The 24,265-nt window shown below is 38.4% G+C and overlaps 1 protein-coding gene across 2 annotated transcripts in view; it reads left to right on the plus strand.

Annotated features, from left to right (window-relative positions):
* The window catches only part of CDH11 (cadherin 11), a 143,880-nt gene that overhangs the window by 110,125 nt on the left and 9,490 nt on the right, over nt 1–24,265 (plus strand). For both annotated transcript variants that reach the window (XM_068529016.1, XM_068529015.1), the window contains 5 exons: nt 1,536–1,723; nt 8,047–8,300; nt 14,389–14,525; nt 15,365–15,498; nt 15,727–15,844. In XM_068529016.1, coding sequence (XP_068385117.1) covers nt 1,536–1,723; nt 8,047–8,300; nt 14,389–14,525; nt 15,365–15,498; nt 15,727–15,844 — 831 coding nt within the window. The remainder of the gene's footprint in view (nt 1–1,535; nt 1,724–8,046; nt 8,301–14,388; nt 14,526–15,364; nt 15,499–15,726; nt 15,845–24,265) is intronic.

A 24,265-nucleotide genomic window follows, 5' to 3' on the forward strand; every position in this document is an offset into this window, starting at 1 on the left:
TCGCAGAGAATATTTTTGAATTGTGATAATGCAAATACGATTATCTCAAGGGCTTCCCTGGTGGCGCAGTGGTTGAGAATCTGCCTGCCAATGCAGGGGACACGGGTTCGAGCCCTGGTCTGGGAAGATCCCACATGCCGCGGAGCAACTAGGCCCGTGAGCCACAACTACTGAGAGTGCGCGTCTGGAGCCTGTGCTCCGCAACAAGAGAGGCCACGACAGTGAGAGGCCCGCACACCGCGATGAAGAGTGGCCCCCGCTTGCCACAACTAGAGAAAGCCCTCGCACAGAAACGAAGACCCAACACAGCCAAAAAATATTAAATAAATAAATTAATTAATTAATTAAAATACTTATTTAAAAAAAAAAAAAAAAGATTATCTCAAATCTCACTTCTCTACTGAAAACCTTTCAGTGGCTTCCCACCAAGTTTAAAGAAAACCTGAAGTCTTTTCCATCTCCTGCAATGCCCTCTGTGCACAGTTGGGCCCCAGCCTCTCCCTATATACCCTTACCAGAAGGCTGCAATCACACTTGTGGTCTTGCTGTTCTGTATGTATTCACTGTGTTCCCACTTCAGGGTTTTTGCAATTTGCTGCTTGCTTTGTTTATAATTTTTATCCCCAGGTATTCACATGATTTGTCTGGCCCAGTCCTTTCAGGGGACATTCACACACACTCACATGAACAAACACACTCACACACAACATACATTTATACACAGTCACACTTACACTCTTTCATTATCCTCTGTCCCTCACTGCACTTTATTTTTCTCCTTCTTAGCAATGATATCAGCGTATGTATACATTTGGGGTTTTTTCTCTTTAGAATGAGGAAAGAATCTTGACTCTTTCATTTACTACTGAGTCACCAAAGGCTAGGACAGTGCCTAGCATATATTAGGTTCCTGATACATATTAAACAAATCTATATGGAAATGTCACACTATGAGAAGCTTTTCCATATAAGGTATCAGTTAATCAAATGGTGAAGGAGGTAAAGTAAGAAGAAAGTCAGATATACAGCTGGAAGGATCATGACCATGAAGGATACAACTTGCATTTGATTTTACAATAAATATGGAGCTACGGAAGGCTTTTAAACAGGGAAGGGTGTTCTTTTTCTGGGCACCTGGCAGTGCCATACGTGAGCCTTAGAATTAACTTACGGACCATTCCAAAGACGTAAAAAGAAGTTTTGATTTTTTTGAATGTGTGAAGATATACATGGCCCTCCATCAGTTCCTGATGGGAAATGTAACTGGGCATTGTTTTCCTTTCTCACATGTGACAGGTGACCCCACCCTACCACCCTGGACCCTGATATTGTTTCACCATCCTTTGCAGAAAACATTTCTTTGACAAGCAAGCCATGTGGGATCTTCCTCCCATCCATTCACTTCTTTCATGTTTTCAATCAATAGAAAGTTCAGTGTCAAACCCTTTGAGAAATTTATTGAGATTCAATGAAATCTAAAGTCTTATAGCTGCCAAATAAAAGGGAAAATAAAAATAGATGTCTTCTTCTTCTAGGCGTATACCAGATGTCTGTGTCAGAAGCAGCTGTCCCCGGGGAGGAAGTGGGACGAGTGAAGGCTAAAGACCCAGACATTGGAGAAAATGGCTTAGTCACATACAATGTTGTTGATGGAGATGGGATGGAATTGTTTGAAATCACAACGGACTATGAAACACAGGAGGGCGTGGTGAAACTGAAAAAGGTGAGTTAGGGTGAGGAATCAGATATGGCAGTGGTGTGGCCTGCCTTGCCGAGGCACCGCTGCTGGAAAGAGGGAGTTGAAGGCTAAAGAAAGGAGAATATGGACAACTGAGGGCTGGACCTGACTTTGCAGTTGAGCTCTGAGCTTTGGGGAGATAACAGAACTGTATTCCAGAGGAAGCTGGCAGAAGGGGCCGATGATGCCTGCCTGAGTTTGATGGTTAGTTTTTGAATGATTTGGGGAGTATAGTCAATAATAATGTAATATCTTGGTCTGGTGACAGATGACAACTAGACTTAACATTTTGAAATATATAGAAATATCAAATCACTATGTTGTGCACCAGGAACTAAGATGGTATTGTAGGTCAATTATACTTCAAAAACAAGCAAACAAATAGACTCATGGAAAAAGAGACCAGATGTGTGGTTGTCAGAAGTGGGGGGGTAGGGGGAGGGGAAGTTGGATGAAGGGGGTCAAAAGGCACAGACTTCCAGTTATAAGATAAATAAGTCCTAGGGTTGCAATGTACACTGTGATTCATATAATTAACACTGCTGTATGTTATACATGAAAGTTGTTCAGAGAGTGAATCCTTAGAGATCTCATCAAAAGGAAATTCCTTTTCTTTTTCTTTTGTATCTCTATGAGATGATGGCAGTTCACTAAACTTACTGTGGTAATAATTTCCTGATGTATGAAAGTCAAATTTTTATGCTATACACCTTAAACTTAGACAGTGTTGTATGTAAATTTTATCTCAATAAACTGGGAAGAAAAAGGGGGAGTGATAATACCTGCCCTGAGATTGCTGGTTAGTTCTTATATGACTTGGCACAGTTTCCCCATGGAAAGAAAGATAGCTAGATAAATCTAGATTTTGGAGAGACAGCCCTGAGCATACAAGAAGTTCCCTCTTTAGCTCTGCCAAGCTGAGTCTGTTAATATAGGCTCTTTGGAACTTTTCTTATCTCAAACATCCAAGGTCCATTACATTGCTGGGCCTTCTATGAAACTTAAACCAATCCTCTGCTTGATTTTCCCTCAAAACTGAACCTGAGAAGCAATAATAATGGGCCTTCCCTCATAGTCAGCTAAATTGTTGCTAAAAATGTGTCCCTGAGATTAATTCACTACAAAAATGAGATTATTGCTTGTTCTTGTTTTGTTTAAAAAAATCTAACATTTACTCAATTCTAAATATTGGCCAAAGCCTGAGCCTCTTATAAGCATTCATTTATCTTACATGATAAAGATCATAAAAAGTAGATGTTATTATCCCAGTCAGCAATGATACCTCAGTTTAATTGTGAGGAGACTGGGGCTCAGACAGATTAAATAATTTGACCCTGTTGTAATCACACAGCTAGCAATTTAAAGACATGGAATTCAAACTTAGTGTATTCTAGAACATCTTCCCACTCTAGACGTTTTGCAAATAGACGGACCAGAAAGGGGTTATAGAAGAGAGCCAGATTTGATTCACTTTCAGGTAAAGAAGCAGTTACAGTATATTCTAAAACGGTTTTACCCCTGATTTACCACTTGAGAAATCAACACTTCTCCATCATCAAAGTATATGGAGTATTAAATCTGAATTGGATGATGGAATTACCTTGGTTTTAATCAAGTACTCATTTTCAACTTGGTTTTGTAACATGAATATTAAGCTCCTTGGTGTGATGGAAAAGACTGGCCTGGAACACTGATAAAAAAAATTAATTTGAAGAATCAATGAAGAGGCCAGTAGCTGGAGAGGAGGCAAGGGTGGGGCCGAGGGAGATGCCTGGGAGGAATCTTTCAGTAGGGAGAGCAAGGAGAGAGGTGTTCTAGGAAGCCGACTGTTCACAACATAAGGAAGCATTGTTGGGTTTGGGGGAAATATGAGGGGACCCAAACAAAGAGAAAGTAGAAGTGACTGTGTCATAAAAGAATATGGAAGTCGGGGTGAACTCTGGATACTTGGAAAAGTCAACATTAGTGATGATGAATGGTGTAGCCACAGAAGCCTAATCACCAGTCACAAGGGGCTGGGGTAATCACTTCTTCTGGTTTCTCCTCTGGAAAAGTAGCTGTGTGACTATGTGTAGCATAGAGCTGTCAACTGGCTTTGTTAATTAACATTTCTATCCCTCCTGCTTGCCACTGACATATGAGCAGTGACATCAGCGATTCCTGCCTCCCATCCTTTGCTGTTCAAGTAACTGGGTAGTTGGTTATGCTTAGGTTGTCACCTGTTTTCAATGTATTCAGGGTATAAACACACACTGTGTCTCTAAAATCTGAAACATGTAAATCACCCCATGGAACTAACACATCGCACATGAGCTCTCTGCATGTGATTAATTTGCACATTTTCCCCCAATTCAATGTGTTTCTTCCGGGCAAAGGAATAATCTTCTATAAAGCACTGATGTTTAGGTTTAAAACAGAGTAAGATGTTCTTTAATTTGTAAAAGAACGTTTGCTTAAGCTTATAACACAAAGTTCTAACTGTCCAGCAGGAAAAAAATATTGAGAGGTGAATTTAATAGAGTAAAATGATGGATCCTTATGGAAATCATTATATATATGATTTAATAATATAAAAACATATAGAGAGATCCGTGAAAATATTTTTGTCTTTTAAAAATATTTTTTAATATAGTTTTTTCACTCATTCCTTAATTCATTCAACCTTTTTCTACCAAGAGTTATTGAGTTATTATTATTTGTCAGGCACACCCTTTGTGAGAGGCTGGACATCTAAAACTGAACAAACAGAGTCCTGGTCACAAGAAGATCACAATTTAACAGGACAGTTAAAAGCGAAAAGACAATTAACATAGAGGGGGTTTTCCCAGCCTTGACACTATTAACATTTCAGGACAGAGAATTCTTTGCTGTAGGGGCAGGGCTGTGCATTGTATGGTGATTAGCAACATTCCTGGCCTCTCCTCACTAGATGTCAGTAAGCACACATCCAGCCCCACCAGTTGTGATACTAAAAATAGCTCTAGACATTGCCTAACATACCTGGGGTGAGGTACAGCAAAATCACTCCCCAGCTGAGAAGCAACTGTGATAAAGTATGATAAGATCTGTGACTATGGGTCATGAATGACTGCTTACAGGGGGCAGTTCTAGAGCTGAGCCTTCATAGATGAATAGGAAATTACCAGATAGATAAGGAGAGGAAGGTCAGAGAAAATGAGCTCATGAAGGACTGGTGTTGAGGGAAATAGGACACAGTTAAGAAACTTGAGTAAGTTCAGTCTTGAGGGTTTTGAGATGGATACAGTGGGACCAGTTGAAGAAATCTTGTTGGAATTCAAGGGAGGAATTACAAAGACCTGAAGAAGGCAGAAGAGGTAGAGGTGAAGAATTCAAGAGTTATTTAGGAGCTAGAGTCATTCATTTATTGAATAGCTTAGAAAGCAATAAATATTTCTTGAGTACTCTGTGTCAGACACAGTAGGTGTCAGGATTAAAATGGTGCATCAGAGAGAGAAGCTGCCTTCAGGATATTGAGACAATCTCTGTGTGGTTAGCAAAATAAAGATGAGACTTGTAGGTGGCTTGGTAGACTTGGGGAGGAAAATCCAATCGTGCAGCACCTTTGACCGAGTGGGACTCCAATTATCACTGAGAGATCCCGGCACAGTTTCTGAGGTATTTACTTTCAAACAAATAAACTGTTTGTAAAGCAGTGTGAGAGCAGCATTAGAAGGCATTTTAAATATTTTTTTAAATAATAATTTTAATAAAGCCACTTTTATGCCTGATTATTTCTTTATATTCTCTGTCCACATGTATATAGATGTGGATGTGTAACATTTAACACAGTTGCAGTCATAGGGTGATCTGATTTGTTAACTTAATGGCACATCATAAACATTTTACATGCTGCTATATAATATACATAATTATTTTTAATGACTACATAACATCCCATCCTATTGATGGACCATTATTTCCTTAATAAAATCTCACAGTTGGATTTGGTGTTTTGTGTGTATGTTTCCCATGATTAAATATAAGCCCTCTATGATATCTAAACATCATGCATTTTTGAATATTGTTTGTTTGGGTTTTCTGTTGAATTAATCCCCCAGGGAGAATTTTTAGAGGTGGGATTAGTAAACTCAGGGGTATTGAGATTTTTATGGCTTAAATAGTATGTTGCCTCATTTAGCTTTATTTCAACTACTCATAACATGGATATAAAGGTTCACATGGGAAACTACTTTAAATCCCTTTTGGAAGGAGGCAGGGAATAAATTGTAGGCAAATGCTTAAATGTTGTCCATCCATCAACTCTGCTTCCCATTCAGTCGCAATGATTGGTACACGTGATCACTTGGTACGGTCATTACTGGGCGTTGGGGAGGCAAAGATCAGCAAAGATCAACAAGACTCAGTAGAGTCCTTTGGGATGCTCCTCACCTCGCTGGGGAGGGGGATGAAGGACTGCAGATGGGCAACTAAGGGGCCACACAATTCTGTCTGGGGGAGATGGGGAGGACTTCACAAGCCTGGGATGAGCACCAGAAGACAGTAAAATCTCACCAAACTAGGAAAGGGCATCCCAGACAAACACTTGCAAAGATCTGGGGAGCTTTGCTTGAGATTCAAAAAGTATCAGTCAAACTGCAGCATGACTATACTGGCTTCAACAACAACAAGGCTTTCCAGTGGAAACAATGCTCTGGGTCCTTAGGTATATGTCTAAACCAAGTTCAAAACTTTCTGTTCTGGGAGAATCAACAGGCTATCTGAGATCAGAAAATTTCTTCTTACCTGGTCTCAGAATATCATATTCATGTTTTAATTTTGTCTAATAATAGCAGAGATTTTTGAGGAATTGCAGCAGTCTCATACCTTCAGCCTATAAATATCATTTCTTTCTGCTGCTCAGTAACCCAGTGAAGGACAAAGATGCTGCTGAGTCCGGAATGACGGAGCAGCTGGTGACAGATTTTGCTTCAGGAAAAGGGAGTGTTCTCTGACTCTGGGGAGATGGGGGTGGAAAAATGATGGAAAAAGTGTCAAGGGTGTTGAATGCGTTTAACCTTCCTGAAACTGGAATCATCCTCAGTTTAGAGTGCTGGAGAATTAGGTTAGGACTAAGCCCTATGATTATATGCCCATTCAAAATAATACCAGGCAGATGATGACAACATGGCAGGCAGATGCTAGCCTTAAAAGACCCAACACTCCAAACATGTGGGAGTTCAGTATCATCCAGAGTGCTAATTAGAAAGTTCTGTTTCCTAGGCAGGAAAGCTTGTGTCTCTTCTATAATTTTACTTTTCACCCTTTACTGATTGATTCACAGAACCTTGTCTCCTTCAGATTTAGGGAGTGCTTACCATCAATTTCTTAATAATGACAGCCATTCAAATGCTGCTTCTTAATATTTTTTCACGTCTGTGTAAAATCTATATTGTTTATAATTGTTTTTCTTTAAATGGACTTTTTTTACATATACGTATTCTTTTAACAGGGAAGTATTCACACTGTACTATATCACTTGCCATAAGTAGGAGGTAACCTAAAAATGAATGCAGTCAAAACAAAACGGTGTCATTACATTCTAGCTAGAGAGTTATATCATAGTCTCTTGAAAGGGAGATCAGGAAGCATAACAGGTATGTTAAAAGTTCGCAGTATACTGAGATGTCCTTGACGTGTTTGGGAATGGAAGAATTGGAAAAGGAATAATAGGATCAGTAATTAGGATAATGTCATTCAAAAAACCCACCCACGCAAGATTACCCATAAACCACCTTAAGTCAGTGTATGGGCCACTGCTGGTAAGGGTCCCAGACTTTGAGAAATGCTACATGGTCAGAAACTTTAAAAATGAGACTATCAATATGATTAAGCCAGAAGTGTGTATGTGTGGAGGGGAGCAGTCATCTAACAAGACATTGCTTTTTTCTTTGCCTGAAATTCATTGACTATTTTTATTACCAAGATTCTTAGTACTTTTCAGAATGGGCTATAACATTTATTTTTGTAATGTCTTAATTCCTTTCCTTAAATGATTTTAGTGACTGAATTGGGCAGCCTTAGTGTGTTCATAGAATGTGGTTCACTTTCGATGATGTGGTCCTTCTGTGTCTGTCATGCTCCTAGAATTACCCATTAAGCACATTCCAAGTTTCAGCAATTGATTTGTCTGATTTTCTAACCAAATGGCTCAGGTAATTGGCTATTGAATAAACACTGATTTTCTCTCTTTGAACAACTATTCATGGTGCCCTATAGAACAATCAGGTTTTTCTTTTCCATTATTCTTTCAAGGAATTGGTTGTCAATCTTCTCTTCTTTCTTGCCAGCCTGTAGATTTTGAAACCAAAAGAGCATACAGCTTGAAGGTAGAGGCAGCCAACGTGCACATCGACCCAAAGTTCATCAGCAACGGGCCTTTCAAAGACACCGTGACAGTCAAGATTGCAGTGGAAGATGCTGATGAGCCCCCCATGTTCTTGGCCCCGAGTTATATCCATGAAGTCCAAGAAAATGCAGCTGCTGGCACTGTGGTGGGGAGAGTGCATGCCAAAGACCCTGATGCTGCCAATAGCCCGATAAGGTACAGAGAGATTTATTTTTAAATCCTGGATGGGGAATTCCGGAGGCAAGAGGTTTTAGGAAATCCCTATAGGAACCAGGTCCTTCAGTCTCAAAAAGGGTCCAAGATATCATTCAATGTAAACAAGATGAAGACTTAGAAGACATGAGTTCTACTCCACCTCTGCACCAACTCTTTGGATAGACTTGTTCAAGCTCCAAAATTTCTGGAGCAGATTTCCCGATGTATACTAGGTGATGTAACCCTTAGCTTTGCCTGTCTCAGAGAACTGTGGTGAAGTATAAATAATGATTGTGAAATAATAACAGTAATTCTAATTTATTGAACACCTTCCTATGCTCCAGTTACTGTACTAGGGGTGTCAGATATATAATCCAATTTATCCCCTCAATGTTATTTTCTAGGAATTATTATCTCTTAAATTAAGAGGAAATTGGGGCTCTGCAGGGCAAAGTGACTTAATCAAAGAGACACAGACAGTGAACAGGAGGCTCAGAAGGCAAGCTTTGTCTATCTATCTAACTGCTGAGCACTTTGAAGAGATAACAAAGTGCCCCTCAAATTTAGGATGCTTTTAATTATCACAAATATACTTTTGTGACTTAGACAAGAAAGCTAGAAAAGCCATTTAGAACCCTGTCTCCCTCGCTCCCCAACCTGAGCTAATGACCAAGGAGATTGACGATGAAGATGAGAGGGTGATGAGAAAGAGGCTGAGAAGGAGGCTTGAGTCACAGATTCAAGGCATGTCCATATAGGGCAGAAATGTAAAGTTGGCTGAAACCTGCCCTGGACTGGATTCTAGCAGGTGTTTGTTTTTCCATGGCCACTCCCCTAATTCCCTTCTTGCCTAGATTCCTTCCTCTGCCTCCTCATGGTCCCCCTGCCCCCAATCTCCCACCTACCTTTCCGTCATCCTGTAGCCAGACTGAGTGTTTTAAAATGCACATCCAAACATCACATCATACTTCAGTTAAACAGCAACAACGACAAAAAAAATCATTGATCAAATTGTTTCCCATTGTCCCCTACTCCAAAATAGTCTCAATTCTCTTACTTGGCTTAAGGCTCTTCTTTGAGCTCCTCCCCCCCCAATTCCTGCTGTGTCCTGCTGGTCTCTCCTGCTTTTTGTCTTACTCTCCCTTCTCATCAGACTCTCAGTTGCAGCTAGACGGGGCTACTTCCTGTCCTCTTCTAATTCCTGACCTTCGCGTGTTCTTCCTTCTGGTTGGAGATCTCACTCTCATCCTTTCCAACTTGCTACATGGTACTCATTTTTCCCACCTCCACTTAGGTGTCACCTCCTCTAGGAATTCTTCCAGGGCACCCTAAGGTGGATCAAATGCAGCTTCCCCCTCACAGCTCTCACCATACATCACAATGACAGCTTATACTGTGTTGTCTCTGGCACAGTCAAAGAGGGCCAGGGATGTGTCTGTCTAGGTCAGGGGCTAATAAGCTACAGCCCACAGAACAAATCCAGCCTCCATCTACATTTTGAGGAATCTCTATACTGTTTTCCATAATGGCTGCATCTTGAAAAGGTATCTGCACTCTCGTGTTCAATGCAGCATTATTCACAATAGCCAAGATATGAAAACAATCTAAATGTTCGTTGACAGATGAATGGATTAAGAAATAGTGAGATATATATATATATATAGATATATATATATATACACACACATATATATATGTGTGTATATTATATATATAAAACAGACTATTATTTAGCCTGAAAAAAGAAAATCCTGCCATTGGTGATAACATATGTGAATTTGGAGGATACTGTGCTAAATGAAATAAGCCAGACTCAGAAAGACAAATATAGCATATCACTCATACGTGGAATCTAAAAAAGTCTGACTTATAGAAACAGAGAGTAGAACACTGGTTGCCAGGGGCTAGAGAGTGGGGAAAATGAGGCGATATTGGTCAGCATGGTAACTATAGTTAATAATAATGTATTGTAGACTTGAAATTTGCAAAGAGAGTAGATCTTAAGTGTTCTCACCACACACACACACACACACACACACACACACACACACACACACACACACAAAGGAAGTGGTTGCTGTGTGAGGCAGTGGCTATGTTAACTAGCTTGATTACGGTAATCATTACACAAGGTATACTTATATTAAAACATCACGTTGTACACATTAAATACAGACTTTTTAAATTGTCAATCATATTTCAATAAAGCTGGGAAGAAAAGTAAATAGATCTGAGTATGAAAAAAAATTGCCATGGACAATGGAGTTTTTCTATTTATACCAAAGAAAATGCTGACAGAGCAGAAGGAAGTCCCAAATGTAAATGCTGTTCAGTTGCCTTTAAGTCTTTGAACATTGCCCCCTTGGGGAGAAAGGAAGGAAATTACCCTTTATTGAGCATCTTCTTGGCCCCAGACAACCCTGCACTAAGTTATTTAAGTTAATCCTCAGACACCCTTGAGGCTGTGATCACTTTAGGGTCCAATAGATGGAAATACTGAGGCTCAAAGAGATGATGTGACTTACCCAAAGTCACATGACCAGTCAGTATTGGAGACTGGATTTTAGTCCAGAGCTGCCTTGAGTCCACGATGAGCGGTTTACTCTCGCTGGGCAGCCACTAATGGAAAGATCTCCCAGGAAGGTTTGAGTACCGTGCTCTCTGTGCAAGAAGATACATCAGGTAACGACTGAGGAGCTTGGTAACACCTTTAAACTACTCAGAAATGTTCATGGTGTGAATTTTAAATGAGTTAGCTTTGGCCTAGAATATCAAGGTGCATTAGCAGCTTTTTAGAAGAGTGATGATGTAAAAACACATGGAACAGCTGCTCATTTCCTTGGCACCTCGTTATCTCCAAGGATCCACATCTGTGATTGGTTATTTGGGTCATATTTTCAGTGGAAGCTAGTCTGTGCATGGAGACATTTTTCATGTCTATAATTATCCAAAGATGCTCACTATGGCCCTTGAACCAACTCCCCTCACCCACTCAGGTCCTCATTCTTAGAATTGCCAAACAATTCATAGAATAACATTTAAAGTTTTTTATTCAGTGGGTCTCCTAGCCAGACTACCTACTTTCCTGAGTGCTTATCTTCACCTTTAAGGACATTTGTGTCCTTAAACATACTGGGTAGGAGGGCCTTATAGTGTCAGCCAAACTCTTAGCTGCTTCGAAATTTCTGCAGCTTTCTTCTCAGACTCTAGCATTAGAGACCTTTTCGTTTACCATTGCCTTCCTGAAATATTCTTTCCTCTTAGCTTCACTGGCAGTGACCTCTTCATGCCTCAGACGTACCCGGTGTCTCCACTAGTCTGAGATCTCAGTCCAGGCACTGGGGGCTCCCTGACACTCAGCCTTTCACTTCAGACTTTCTCTCTCCCTGTGTCCACTTATCTATAGAGTTTCCGTCCATGCTACTGATTGAATTGAGTTAATGCTCTAAATTTTCTGCCTCTAGGCTGATCTTTCTCCCTGATTCTAATTCTGTTCTTGTTCTGCTGTCTGCTCTGCATTTTTACCCACTTCCTTTGTCCTTCACTGGCTCATTCATTAAAAACATATTTTTGAGCCTATACTTCTTGTGACATACTTAAAAAAAAAAAAGACCGACTATACCCCTGACTCTGTGAAACCTCTGATAAAGTTGAATCTTGCTCTCCTGGTGTGGCAGCATAGCCCTAGTGGAAATTCAACCTCTCCTTCCTGGTAAGTTGACTTTGTATTTCCCAATGTCTCCCCCTCTGCGACACTCAGGCTAGAAACTCTCAAGGACTCTCCCAGCCTCCCACAGATCTCCAAATATCAACTGAGTCCTACTGGTTCTGTCTTTATCACATAGTCTTCTATTCCCTCTGTCGCTTCTATACCTCACTCTCTTATCACCTCACTCCTTAAAAACTATCAATACATCACCTCCTTAAGTTTCCTCTGTTCCTTCCTTCACTCTCACTAGCTCAGACCACCTTGCCCACCCTATCTTATTCATCACCCTGATAGTCTGAATCAGTTTATTTGTTCCTATGATCAAAAGCCTTTCATGATTTTTCACTGGCTATAGTATGAAAGTCATACTCTGTAGACTGACATTTGATCTGTCCACAGTGTGTAACAGCAGTGACAACAACAAAAATCAGAGCAGCTATATTTGTTGTTCTGTTTACTATGTGTGAGGCACTAGGTTATGCATCTTCAACATCTATCATTTTATGTAATTCTCACGGATAACCTAAAAGTTAGGTTACTATTAATATTCTAGTTTAAGTGATAAGTAAGCTGAAATTCAAAGAACTTAAGTGGCTTTTCCAGTATCACTCAGCGTATATGTAGCCAAGCAAGAACTTGTACCTAGGACTTTACAAAACCAAAATCCATGCGCTTCACTTCTATAGAATAATACTTGTTAATTATCTTTCTTCCTGTGAGCCTGTCTTGTCATGTCAACTGGATAGTAAACTCCCTAGTGGCAGGGACAAAATATTCTATTATTTTCTCTTTATTTTCACATAGAGCTCTGCTGAGGGTTTAGTCACTTAGCCTCTACTGACATTTATGAGGTGTGTGATAGTTTATCTTCTCTTTCCTCACTGGGGAAGGGGACTTATCATTCCATTCTCATAGGGAGCTGTGAAGTCAGCGATGTCATGGATGAGCTCATGTTTTCTATATTGCGAAGTGCTGCTCTGCACTAAATTCCTCTCTTTTGGAAAGAACATGATCTAGAACTGGAAGATCCAGGTTCTAATATTGGCTCCCCCAGAAGCGAGATAACAGACCATTTGCAAATCCCATCGTTTGTAGATTGAAGAGACTAAACTCTGTGACATCCATGGTCTTTGCTAATATTTTCTAATATTCTTTGGTTTTATGGCCCTCAATGAATGCCTTCAGACATATGTACAGTTGGCCTTCTGTATCCATGCGTTCTGCGTTGATGGATTCCATGTCGATGGATTCAACCAACCACAGGTCCAAAATATTTGGGGAAAAAAAGTCCAGAAAGTTCCAAAAAGCAAAACTTGAATTTGTGGCACACCAGCAACTATTTACATGGCATTTACATTGTATTAAGTATTTTAGTAATCTATAGATGATTTAAAGTGTACAGGAGGATATGTGTAGGTTATATGCAAATATTATGCCGTTTTATATGAGACTTGAGTATCCATGGGTTTTGGTATCCTCAGGTGTCCTGGATCCAATCCCCCATGGATGCCATGGGACAACTGTCAACACTTATTAAAGCCAGGTCTCCAGAACTTTATCCTGGGCAAGTTATTTTACATTACTACACCACTCCTCTTGACCCATCTTCTACCTCACCTTGCCCCATAATATTCTGGAAATTCTTTTGTCTTTTGTTAGAAAAAGGCACATTTTCTAGTGGACAGGAGTAGCTGAAACCTTCCAACTATGCTGTTAGGCTCAGCCTGGGGTCATTAAAGTGTGGGGAGAATGCCCTACAAATGAATGGCCAAGTCCTCTTTGCATATTTCACAATGGAATTCAGAACCAAGCTACCTGAGAACCCCTAAAACCAAATAAATTGAATAAATTTATTCCAAATATAGTTAGCATTTTCCTTTAAGTAAGGAGAAAACTGATTTTTTAGTGCCGTAAATGATCTTTGATGATAACTTAAGACTATTTAATATTTCATATGCAAAAATCTGGCAAATGTTCCATACACTTGTGACTTTCTGAGTAGTTTGGGAGCAAGGCAAACCCACTTCCCAAATGCAGGTTCATAAATATTCAGATGGTGGGTGATTGTAGTAAATACGAAGAAATATGCAGCATGTTATTCCATTTCTCAATCAGATATGCAACATATTATTCCATTTCTCAATCAAATATGCTAAACAGCTCTTTCATTCATTGTCCTGAATAAAGAATTCCAATGTAGCAAAATGATTTCTATAAAAGATTAATGTATGAAGTTTGAAAAGTAAATCTGATTAAAAAGAAAACCTAGCTCAAGCAATTCATTGAAAAAGTTGCTTTAAATATAGCATGGAGAAAATATTCAAATATTAAGCTGCTTGGAATGTCTTGGTCTAATTGCCTCATTTGCATTCTGCTTAGGTATTCAATCGATCGTCACACTGACCTGGACAGGTTTTTCACTATTAATCCAGAGGATGGTTTTATTAAAACGACAAAACCTTTAGATAGAGAAGAAACTGCCTGGCTCAACATATCAGTTTTTGCAGCAGAAATCCGTAAGTATTATCGTAAGGGTTTTGATCCTACTTTACCAAATATTATTCTTTGAGACTTTCTATATATTCTGGAAAATAACAGACAGCTGAGATAGAACAATTTTTTTTTTAGTCAAACATATTTTTCAATCTTTAAAATTTATTTTTGGTCGTCTATCTAGGGAGACATATAAGCAAATAGAGATGTTTTCATTTTCTTTGGCAGAACTGGGTACAGACTTGGCACATGAGCTGATAGCCTGTAGCAGCTTGAAACTCTTAACCGCCACTGAAAGATTCCCCGCTTTATCCTCAGTTTTGTTTAAACCCAGAGCAGCAGAATCCTTAGAGCCAAGATTTGTGGGTTCTTTTTTACCTATAGACCGGTGGTTCTCAAACTTGATCATGCAATGGATTATCATGAAAGGCTTGTTGTAACAAAGATTTCTGGATCCCACCCTCAGAGCCTCTAACTCAGGTCTTGGGTTGGGTTTGAGAATTTTCACTTCCAATGAATTCCCAAATTGTTCGATGCTCCTCTGGGGATCCCACTTGGAGAACTGCTGTTGTGGACTACACTCTGAGGGGGCCAGGCTCCATTATAAGCATTTAGAATTAAACCTCAACAGAAAGGGAAAAGTGGTTTATTTCTTACTGGTCTAATGTTGACCTTTATTCTAGGACATCCCCCTCACATTGGATTTGGCGTACTTTGGATTTTAGGTGATTTTTGTGCCAACAGTGCCTTTCCCCGCAGGGCCTGAATGAGTGGCTGGAGCTCACTTTTTTCCCAGAGTAACCTTGGACCAACATGGATTCCTCCCTTGCACATGTTTACTGTCTCAATTCTCTCCTTTCAGACAACCGGCATCAGGAAGCCAAAGTCCCTGTGGCCATTAGGGTCCTTGACGTCAACGACAATGCTCCCAAGTTTGCTGCCCCTTATGAAGGCTTCATCTGTGAGAGTGACCAGACCAAGCCACTTTCTAACCAGGTAACGCTGCTCTGCCTTGGCTATGAATAAGCATTTAGAAACAGAGTTTGGTTTTGAGAGCATCACCTGGAGATACTTCCCACTGCCCAAGAAGGCTTCAGAGCCCTGGTTTAGCTCTGGAGCTATGTTCTCTAATTAAAATCAGGCTTCTCAGCCAGCCAGGAATTTTTGAATGAATGATGTGCCAATGTCAGCATGATTTATTTATGGGCCACCTTTCTCTTTCAGCCAATTGTTACAATTAGTGCAGATGACAAGGATGACACAGCCAATGGACCAAGATTTATCTTCAGTCTACCCCCTGAAATCATTCACAATCCAAATTTCACAGTCAGAGACAACAGAGGTTTGTACCAAGGTTCCTGTGCATTCAGAGAAGTAGAAATGGAAAATAAATGGCTTTTATATTGCAGAGCACAAGTATTTCCCCTAATCTTAATAATGCCTTTCTGTTGAAGAACAAACAAGAAATAATAATGCCACCTTTATTTTGAGATGTGGGCTCTCTTGGTGCATAGGAATAAGTGAGTCTAATTTTATTTTACTTTTTTTGTTGTTGTTGGCTTTGATATTCACGAAGCAGTGCGAAAACCAAGTGGGGAGGCTTACAGGGTCAATATGTAAACAACTTCATTTATCTTTTTTTTAAGAGGTTGATACATCCTTAGGGGGAAGCATGGCTTTATGAATATTGATATTAAGTAAAGCATTAAAAGAGACTAGTTCAACCTTGTAAGGTAATGTAATCTTTCAGCTGTCCTTCCCTTCCCAGCATAGTTTTAATGCAATGTGGTTGGGTACAGAGCTTGATACTTAAAGGTAGTTATGGAATTATTGCCTGAAGGGCATGAATAAAGCACTGTTTCTCCACTGTAAACATGCAAAATTTGATGTGATTTCTACTTCTCATTTCATTAGTCAAGGAGGTTCTAGACTTGGAAATTATTCGAAGTAGTTGTTTTTTGTTGCTGTTGTAGTATAGGCCCAAACTGATGCAGTCCCTTGACAAAGTGTATAGCAGAGCCAAGATCAAAAAATAAATTTCTTGACTCCTGGCAAGACTATTTTGGCCTGCACCTGTTCCTATAAGCCTGTGACAATGCAGGTCTGTAAAAACAGGAAGACAAATGCCATGATTTGACATAGGAATAAAATGTCGTCCTTCTGAACACATGTTTTCATTAGACACATGCTAGCTATGTACGAGGTTATAGATATTTTGCTTTCTTGATGACTGAGATCAGGTTTATAGGATCTTAAATTAATCTAATAAGTAATATTACTTTCCCCATCACCATTATCAATGTTATCTATATTACACATACCAGTAACTATGTTCTAAACACCGTGCCAAGATCCTTCCCATACTTTATTTAATTTTCTCAGCAGCATCATAGGTAAGGATTATTATTATCATTCCCATTTTGAAGATAAGGAAAATGAGGGATGGGCCATTAAGTAAATCAGCCATGTGGGAGCGAGACCTAGATTTTAAACCTGGACATTCAGAGGCTAGAGGTTGCAGCCTGAACCACTGTGCCCCATGCTCCTTGGATTTGGGGGGATATGACCTGGCATACTTTATTATTATTTCTTGGACTGATTTGAGCATTTCATTATGATCCTTATATCTGTGTGTTCACATAATCCCCAATTTACATTTGAGGTCTAACTGCTGGATGTATTTCTGGCAATATCCCTGTTTATTGCTGGACACCTCCTGAAACAGCTGGTGTTTCTAGGCTTTTCTTTGCCAACTTTGCCTCCATCACTTGCCTTGTCTTCTTTTTATGTGTGCAATAATATTTAGTTGCTGTTTACCCTCTGAAAACATTATACTAAGACCTATTGTTCTCTAGGGACTTATAAATATTTCACTTTGTCACAGTACTTCGGGGACACCATCTATATTTTCAAGGAGATTATATTACCATGGAGAAGCCAACCTACTGCACAATCTGTTTCCCCTGCCCTTTCCTATAAGAAACTAATCCTTTGTGGAGCTACCACTTTTGCAGGGCGTTGCTACTTTTTAAGAAAAATGACTTTATTAACTATGGCAAACAGTTAATGAAAACTCCCATGTTTAGAGCTATTACAAAACTTTAAAGCAAATACAGTCCTATAATTATCATTTAATAGAGTTTCTTTCTACCAGATCCTAAAAGTAATTACATATTGAAGTGATCCAAAAAGAGTAATCACATTCCACATCCTATTAATAGCCTACTGAGTTACCAAATTTCCCAGCTGAGACTGTTTTCCATAGAAAACATGAGATAATGGTTTACAGCATGCTGAGTAAAAGCATCAGATTTCTCTCTCCTTGAGTGCTTACTTCCATTATGCCATGTAAATAATCAGGATTGTGTTTGCCTAAACTCGGCATAAGCGTTCGGCCTCTTTAAAAATATAAGAGGGGAAGCCATCTTAATACACACAAGCCTTTTATTTCATTTTTATCTTACTCCATTCTACAGCCCGAGCTTCAAAGACAACCCAGCAGGCAGCAGGAAAGTAGAACACTGGATAACTCTTCAACATATGAGTCCATCTTGGGCTAATAATATCAAGAGTGGTGCTGTTTGGGGAAATGAAGAGCTGATCCACCCAGGCTTTGAGATGCATTTACTTTGAAAATATTAGACTTATGGCATCTTTAAAAAACACAACGAACATGTAATGAATAAGAAAAGTGCAAAGAAAAAAATACTGAGAATAGCCCCTCTCATTTATGTAGTTCTTCATTGGATTATAAAACCTGCTAATGGCCATTGTTCCACTTAGTTCCTACACAGCCCTAGGAGGTAGGCATTTTGGATATTTTTTTTTTTTTTCATTTTGGATATTTTTATCCCCATTTCCTAGATGAGGAAAGAATATGAAACATCATAAGATTCAGAGACTTGCCCAAGGTCACTCTAGCAATAAGTGAATTGAACTAAAATGTTTGAGTGTTTAAAGGGTTCTGTCTCGTGTAGTAACACTTTATATATTATGAATATAGAGCTTGTGTCTTTTCTAATTAATTATTTTCTTTAAAAATCTTTGTTTACCCCATAATCAAATAACAACGATCTTCAGAAGAGAAAAACTCTAAAATAAATTCATCAATCTAGTATTCCAGGGAAAGTGTGAATAGAAAAGGACAAACTGTACTTCAAGTTTAATTTTAATCACAGCCATGGTAATTGTTGTAAAATATATTTGCAAAGAATTTTATAAGTTTCTTCTACTGCATAATTAATACATATTCCTTGTAGGAAAATTATAAAATACAAACAAGCAGAAATAAAACTAGAAATAATAAAATAACTTGATAATATACTATCCAGAAATAATCACTGCTAATTTTTATAGCTTTCCAGACTTTTTCTTGGCATATATTTTGATCTTTAAAAAAGGCAACCGTAAAATGATGTCCGCTTTTTTCCCTACATAATAATACATGATATGCATTTTTCAGCATCAGTATACTTATGTCAACATTTTTTTCCCTAAATATCCTCCTAACTTCATTACAAAGGTATATGGTATCAGTTGACTATTGTTGCGTAAGTACGTTGTTTTCACACACCTTTGCCAAATATCTAATTATTCTTTTAGGATAGATTCCTAGAGTGGAATTACTGTATCAGAAGCTTTTGATACTTAATTGACAAATTGCCTATCAGAAATATTATACCAATTTATAATAGCATCAGTAAAATAGGTAAGCTCCCATTTCCTCCCATTCAGGCCAACTCTAGATACTATTATTCTTTTTAAATGATTCACAAATTGATAAGTAAATTATAATCACATATCACATTTAAAATTTTCAATTCCTTTCATTACTAGTAAAGTTAGGATTTTTAAAATAAGTATTGATTCTTTTTTTTTAATTGAAGCTCTTTTTATTTTTTGCTTTTATTTATTTATTTATTTATTTTTATTATTTTTGGCTGTGTTGGGTCTTCGTTGCTGTGTGCGGGCTTTCTCTAGTTGCAGCGAGCAGGGGCTACTCTTCATTGGAGCGCGTGGGCTTCTCATTGCGGTGGCCTCTCGTTGCAGAACACGGGCTCTAGGCCACGGGCTTCAGTAGTTGCGGCACACGGGCTCAGTAGTTGTGGCTCGAGGGCTCTGGAGCACAGGCTCAGGAGCTGTGGCACATGGGCTTAGTTGCTCCATGGCATGTGGGATCTTCCGAGGACCAAGGATTGAACCCATGTCCCCTGCATTTGCAGGCGGATTCTTAACCACTGCGCCATCAGGGAAGTCCAAAATTTTTTTTTTTTTCTTTTTTTTGGCCACGTGGCATGTGGGATTTTAGTTCCCTGACCAGGGATCGAACCCGTGCCCCTTGCAGTCAAAGCCTGGAGCCCTAACCACTGGACCACCAGGGAATTCCCTGATTCTTTTTTTTGCTTTATAAATCAGCTACTCATGTCCTTTACCCAGTTTTTGAATTGTATATTCATCAATTTGCAATTGATTTATAAAGTCTCTTCATCTTTTAATGCTGTTAACTTGTGACTTATCATACCCATTGCATAGATTTCTCCAATGTTTCAATGTCCTTTCAGTCCTGATTATGCTATGTTCTAAAGTATAGATGTTGCGCTTTTTGTATCAGTTTTTCTGCTTAAAATTATTCTTAGCAAGACTTTCCTCATGCAAAAGTGATATCAATATTCACCTAGTTTATCTTTTTTCTTATATATCATGTTTCCCATTTCAATCATTTATCCATGTTAAATAAATACACAGGCTCCCTTCGTTGGCCATTTCCTAAATATCATTTAAGAAATGGTCATTTCTAATTGCTTTGCAACGCCGTCCTTTTTTTCACCTACATTACATACTCTTAGATTTTTTTTTTTTTTTTGGACTATCAACTCTCCCTATTCTATTTATTCTCATGATAGTATCATATTTTTCTTTAATGGTTGCACACGTATAATATGTGTGTTAAAATCTGACAGGGGTTTTGTCTACATTATTTTCATTTTATTACTCTTTCTTAGCTTTTGGTTTCTTTGTTCCTCCAGATATAATTTAGAATTATTTTTCAGGTGCCTGATAAGTATCTTCATGAATTTTATTGAGTTTACCTTAAATTTATGGATTAGTTTAACAACTAAGAATTTTAAAATATTCTTCCTATCTAGAAGCATGATCTGACTTTCCACTGACTCAGTTCTCTTCTTATTACCATCAGGAATGCTTTATAGTTTTCTTCATTTTTGTTCTATGCATTTCTTACTAAGTTTATGGCTAGCTACTTTAAATTTTGGATACTATTATGAGGTAGATTTTTAAATTATGTATATTTTCTAAGTGACAATTTTTAATATAAACTATAGCTCTTTTAGTTAGTTCATTTATTATTGGACATTGTTCTAAAGTGATATAACTTCTAAGCTTATTTTCTTAGGTTTTGTAGGGAGACAGCTACACAAAAATTAAATAATAACAATTTGCTTCATTCTTTTTTTTAATATTTGGGTTTTTTTTACAAATTGCATAGATTTGCATTTTATATGTGAAATAATAGCAATAATAATGGCTTTACTTGTTACTTTAATGGGGATATTACTTCTAGAGTTTCATCATTAAGCATAATATTGGTCGTTAGATTAAAATTAAGAAGATTAAAATTAAGATTTGTGTTATGGTGTGTGTGTGTGTATTTTAGGAAGTTTCCTTTCCATTAGCATTTCATTTTTAAAACATGGATGTTCAATTTTTAATCACGATTTTTGGATTCTAACAAAGAGACGGTATGATTTTGACCCTTGACCTAATGACTTGATAAATTAAATTGACATATCCTGATACTGAACCTCATATTTTAAAGTTCCAAACCTCTTATTCTAAACAATGATAAAATATAGAGAAAAGAGCAAGAGTTAAAGATTAAATATTGGCTTTAGCAGTGAATAAGACATAGTCCCAGATGTCAGGAAATTCCCAAAAGCACATGCAGCAAAGTTAGTTATACGGTGAAAGCACAGCTAATTTTGATAGTGACTATTTCGTGACCTACCTGCAGAGGAGCTGTAGCTATCATGATGGCCTCCAAACAGGCTGTCTGACTCTAGTCTTCCCCCCCCCCCCCTTAACTCAGCCCTTACTGATAATGTCTTTCTTCTTAAAATTCTTCTATGGGTCTCCATTTCTGGTGGATTTAACTGAAACGTTATAGCCTAGTGAGCAAGAAATGATATGATCTACCTCCCATAAACGTTGCATCTATTATCTCCTTTCTCTTGCTACCTTAAAACGTAGGCTCCAGAAACTTCAAACCACCTTTGGTTTCCCAAATATGCCATGCTCTCACATGTCCATGCTTTTGTTCTGTGGAAAATGTACCTCCCACTGCCTATTATACCTCCTCTTTCAAGTCTCACTATAAATGAAGTCTCTTAGGGGAAGCTTTGCTAGACATTCCCAGCCCATTTGGATGCTACGTCCTCTGTGCGCCAGGAACACTGCACTAACCTCTAGTATTTTTCTTATCACTCTGCGTTCTAAGCATACATTTCCCTGTCTGTCTCCCATTAGAATATGAGCTCTGTCGGGGCAGTACCCCAAAACTTAAGAAAAGTGGGTTAACTGAATGCATGAATTAAAGTGAAAGAGTAGATGGAAAGACGTAATGTGCTTCAGACATTTCAGGGATTAGTTATTACTGTGGAAAAATGATTATGTTATGAGATAAGCTTCAGGCTGAAAAAGACAACCCATCTTTTTGGTGTTGGAATGCTCTGTAGGAGCCAATACCACATCACCCATCCATTCATCCTTTCATTACTTATTATTCCACAAAGTTATATTGGACATCTAAGGTTTGGATCCAGGAAGAGGTGACTTTCAAATGTATTTATTTTGCAAGTGTATTATCTAATATGGGCCAAGTTATAGATCAAATGAACTCTGATACCTGATACATTCAGAGTTAAGTTTGAACTGCTAAAAAATAAAACAAAAACCAAAAAACAAAGAGAACAAAAAAGAGTTTGTATGGAAAGCAGGCTTGGCTGGGTAAGGAAAGATAGCCAAGACAGACTGACCCTGATTAGACCAATTGGCAAACATCTTTCTTTCTTTCCTCTTCCCACCCCCCCTTCTTGGTCTAAACTAAGGACAGTTCTTTTTTTGATGAGCAGCACCAAAAATCATCTAAATATGCTTCTGGTTTTTCACTTTTATAATTCAAAGATAGACAAACAGATTTCTGTGGAACTTCTTCCCCCCCTTAATTGCTTCAATATGGAAGATGCTCTGTTGGCAGATCAAAATGGCAGATGGCTTTTAATGCCCTGCCATTTTCACTGTATAAATAATTATGTTCTCTTTTCTGCCTGAAATTCATTGCTGCAGTTTGTCCAACACAGAATACAATTTATCTGGAAACCCACCCCCTCCTCAACCCGAGAGAAAGAGAAATAGGTCTTCTTGGTGGATCAGACAGATTATTCTTTCAAAGTTCCCTCTGGTCACTGACTTAACTACTCTTGGGATTTCTCAACTCACTAAAAGACCCTAAATGTTTATATCCCGCTGAATTCCTTGGTAGTTTTCCTTGTCTTAAACCAAGAAATATATTCCTTTCTCCCTCCCTATCACCAAGGAGAAAATTGTCCTCTAACAAAAGTGGAGGGAGAGTTGATTCTAAGGGATGTGATAATTTATAACAATGAAAAGTCTATTGATACCACAAACAGGGCACACTTAGATGCCTCATACACACATGCACATAGGCAATTATTCCACAGTGTTATTTGTTGCATTTTGTATTTTGCCGATCCCACAGTATCAAAGGTGTTAAGTAAAAGATCATGATACTCCCCCTTCCCCTGTAGTATGCAGCTCCTTGATTTAGAGGGGAAACATTACAGCCATCAGAGTCTTGGATCAAACAATTTTCTGCATTAATATTTTAAGGCTAGTCTCATAGAATTTACCTCATTGTAGCATTTCCTTTATTCCAAAATATTGAGAAAATAATAGATTTCTTTTTGCCCCTTGCATATTGTTTTGTTTCTGAAGGTGTGTGTGTGTTTCTGGAAGTGCTATGGGAAGAGAGGTGTTGAATGAGTGCCCTTAATTCTTTGTAGGTCTCTCTGACATAAAGTCTTAGGTTTCTAAGAGCAGCTCTTTTATCTGGGACCTGAGTCTATCTGGATTTAGCTATAGGCTGTGATGGGGTCCATCTAATTAACTAACCATGTTGGGGAAATTTGGTTAAAAAAAAAAAAAAAAGAACCAATGTAATTGGCATGCAGTAATATCAGGATTCTAGGGTCTGCTGTGCACTGGGGAAAATATAGTGAAACCTAGAGGAGTCTGAATCCTAGTTTTGTTTGTATTTTCCATGTTATTGTGATCAATTGCTTCCCTCTTTGTTTCTCCATTTCTTTTCATATAAAATAAAGGTAATTATACTTTCTTCACATAATTTAAAAATTCTTTGGGATAAGGTAGGCGGAAGTAACAAGGAATAAGGTTTGCACATATTAGCAGCTCAATAAATGTTACTTAGTTGAATCTGACTCACCCTAAATAATGAGAAAAGAATAATGAGACAAAGAGATGAAGATATTTACCAGGAACAAGATCCATAACATTGATAGAGGCAGCGCTGATCGAGTTGGGTTCAAACGTACAAAGTGGGAGAAGATGGAGTCTGCAAATTGATGGCAAGCTTATCAGTAAAATCTGACTGTGTGGGAAAGCCAGATGGATGCTGAGATATAGTGAAAGAAACATCCTTCAACTGTTT

This window comes from Eschrichtius robustus, chromosome 19 (assembly GCF_028021215.1).
Source record: "Eschrichtius robustus isolate mEscRob2 chromosome 19, mEscRob2.pri, whole genome shotgun sequence".
In the NCBI taxonomy this organism is placed as follows: domain Eukaryota; kingdom Metazoa; phylum Chordata; class Mammalia; order Artiodactyla; family Eschrichtiidae; genus Eschrichtius; species Eschrichtius robustus.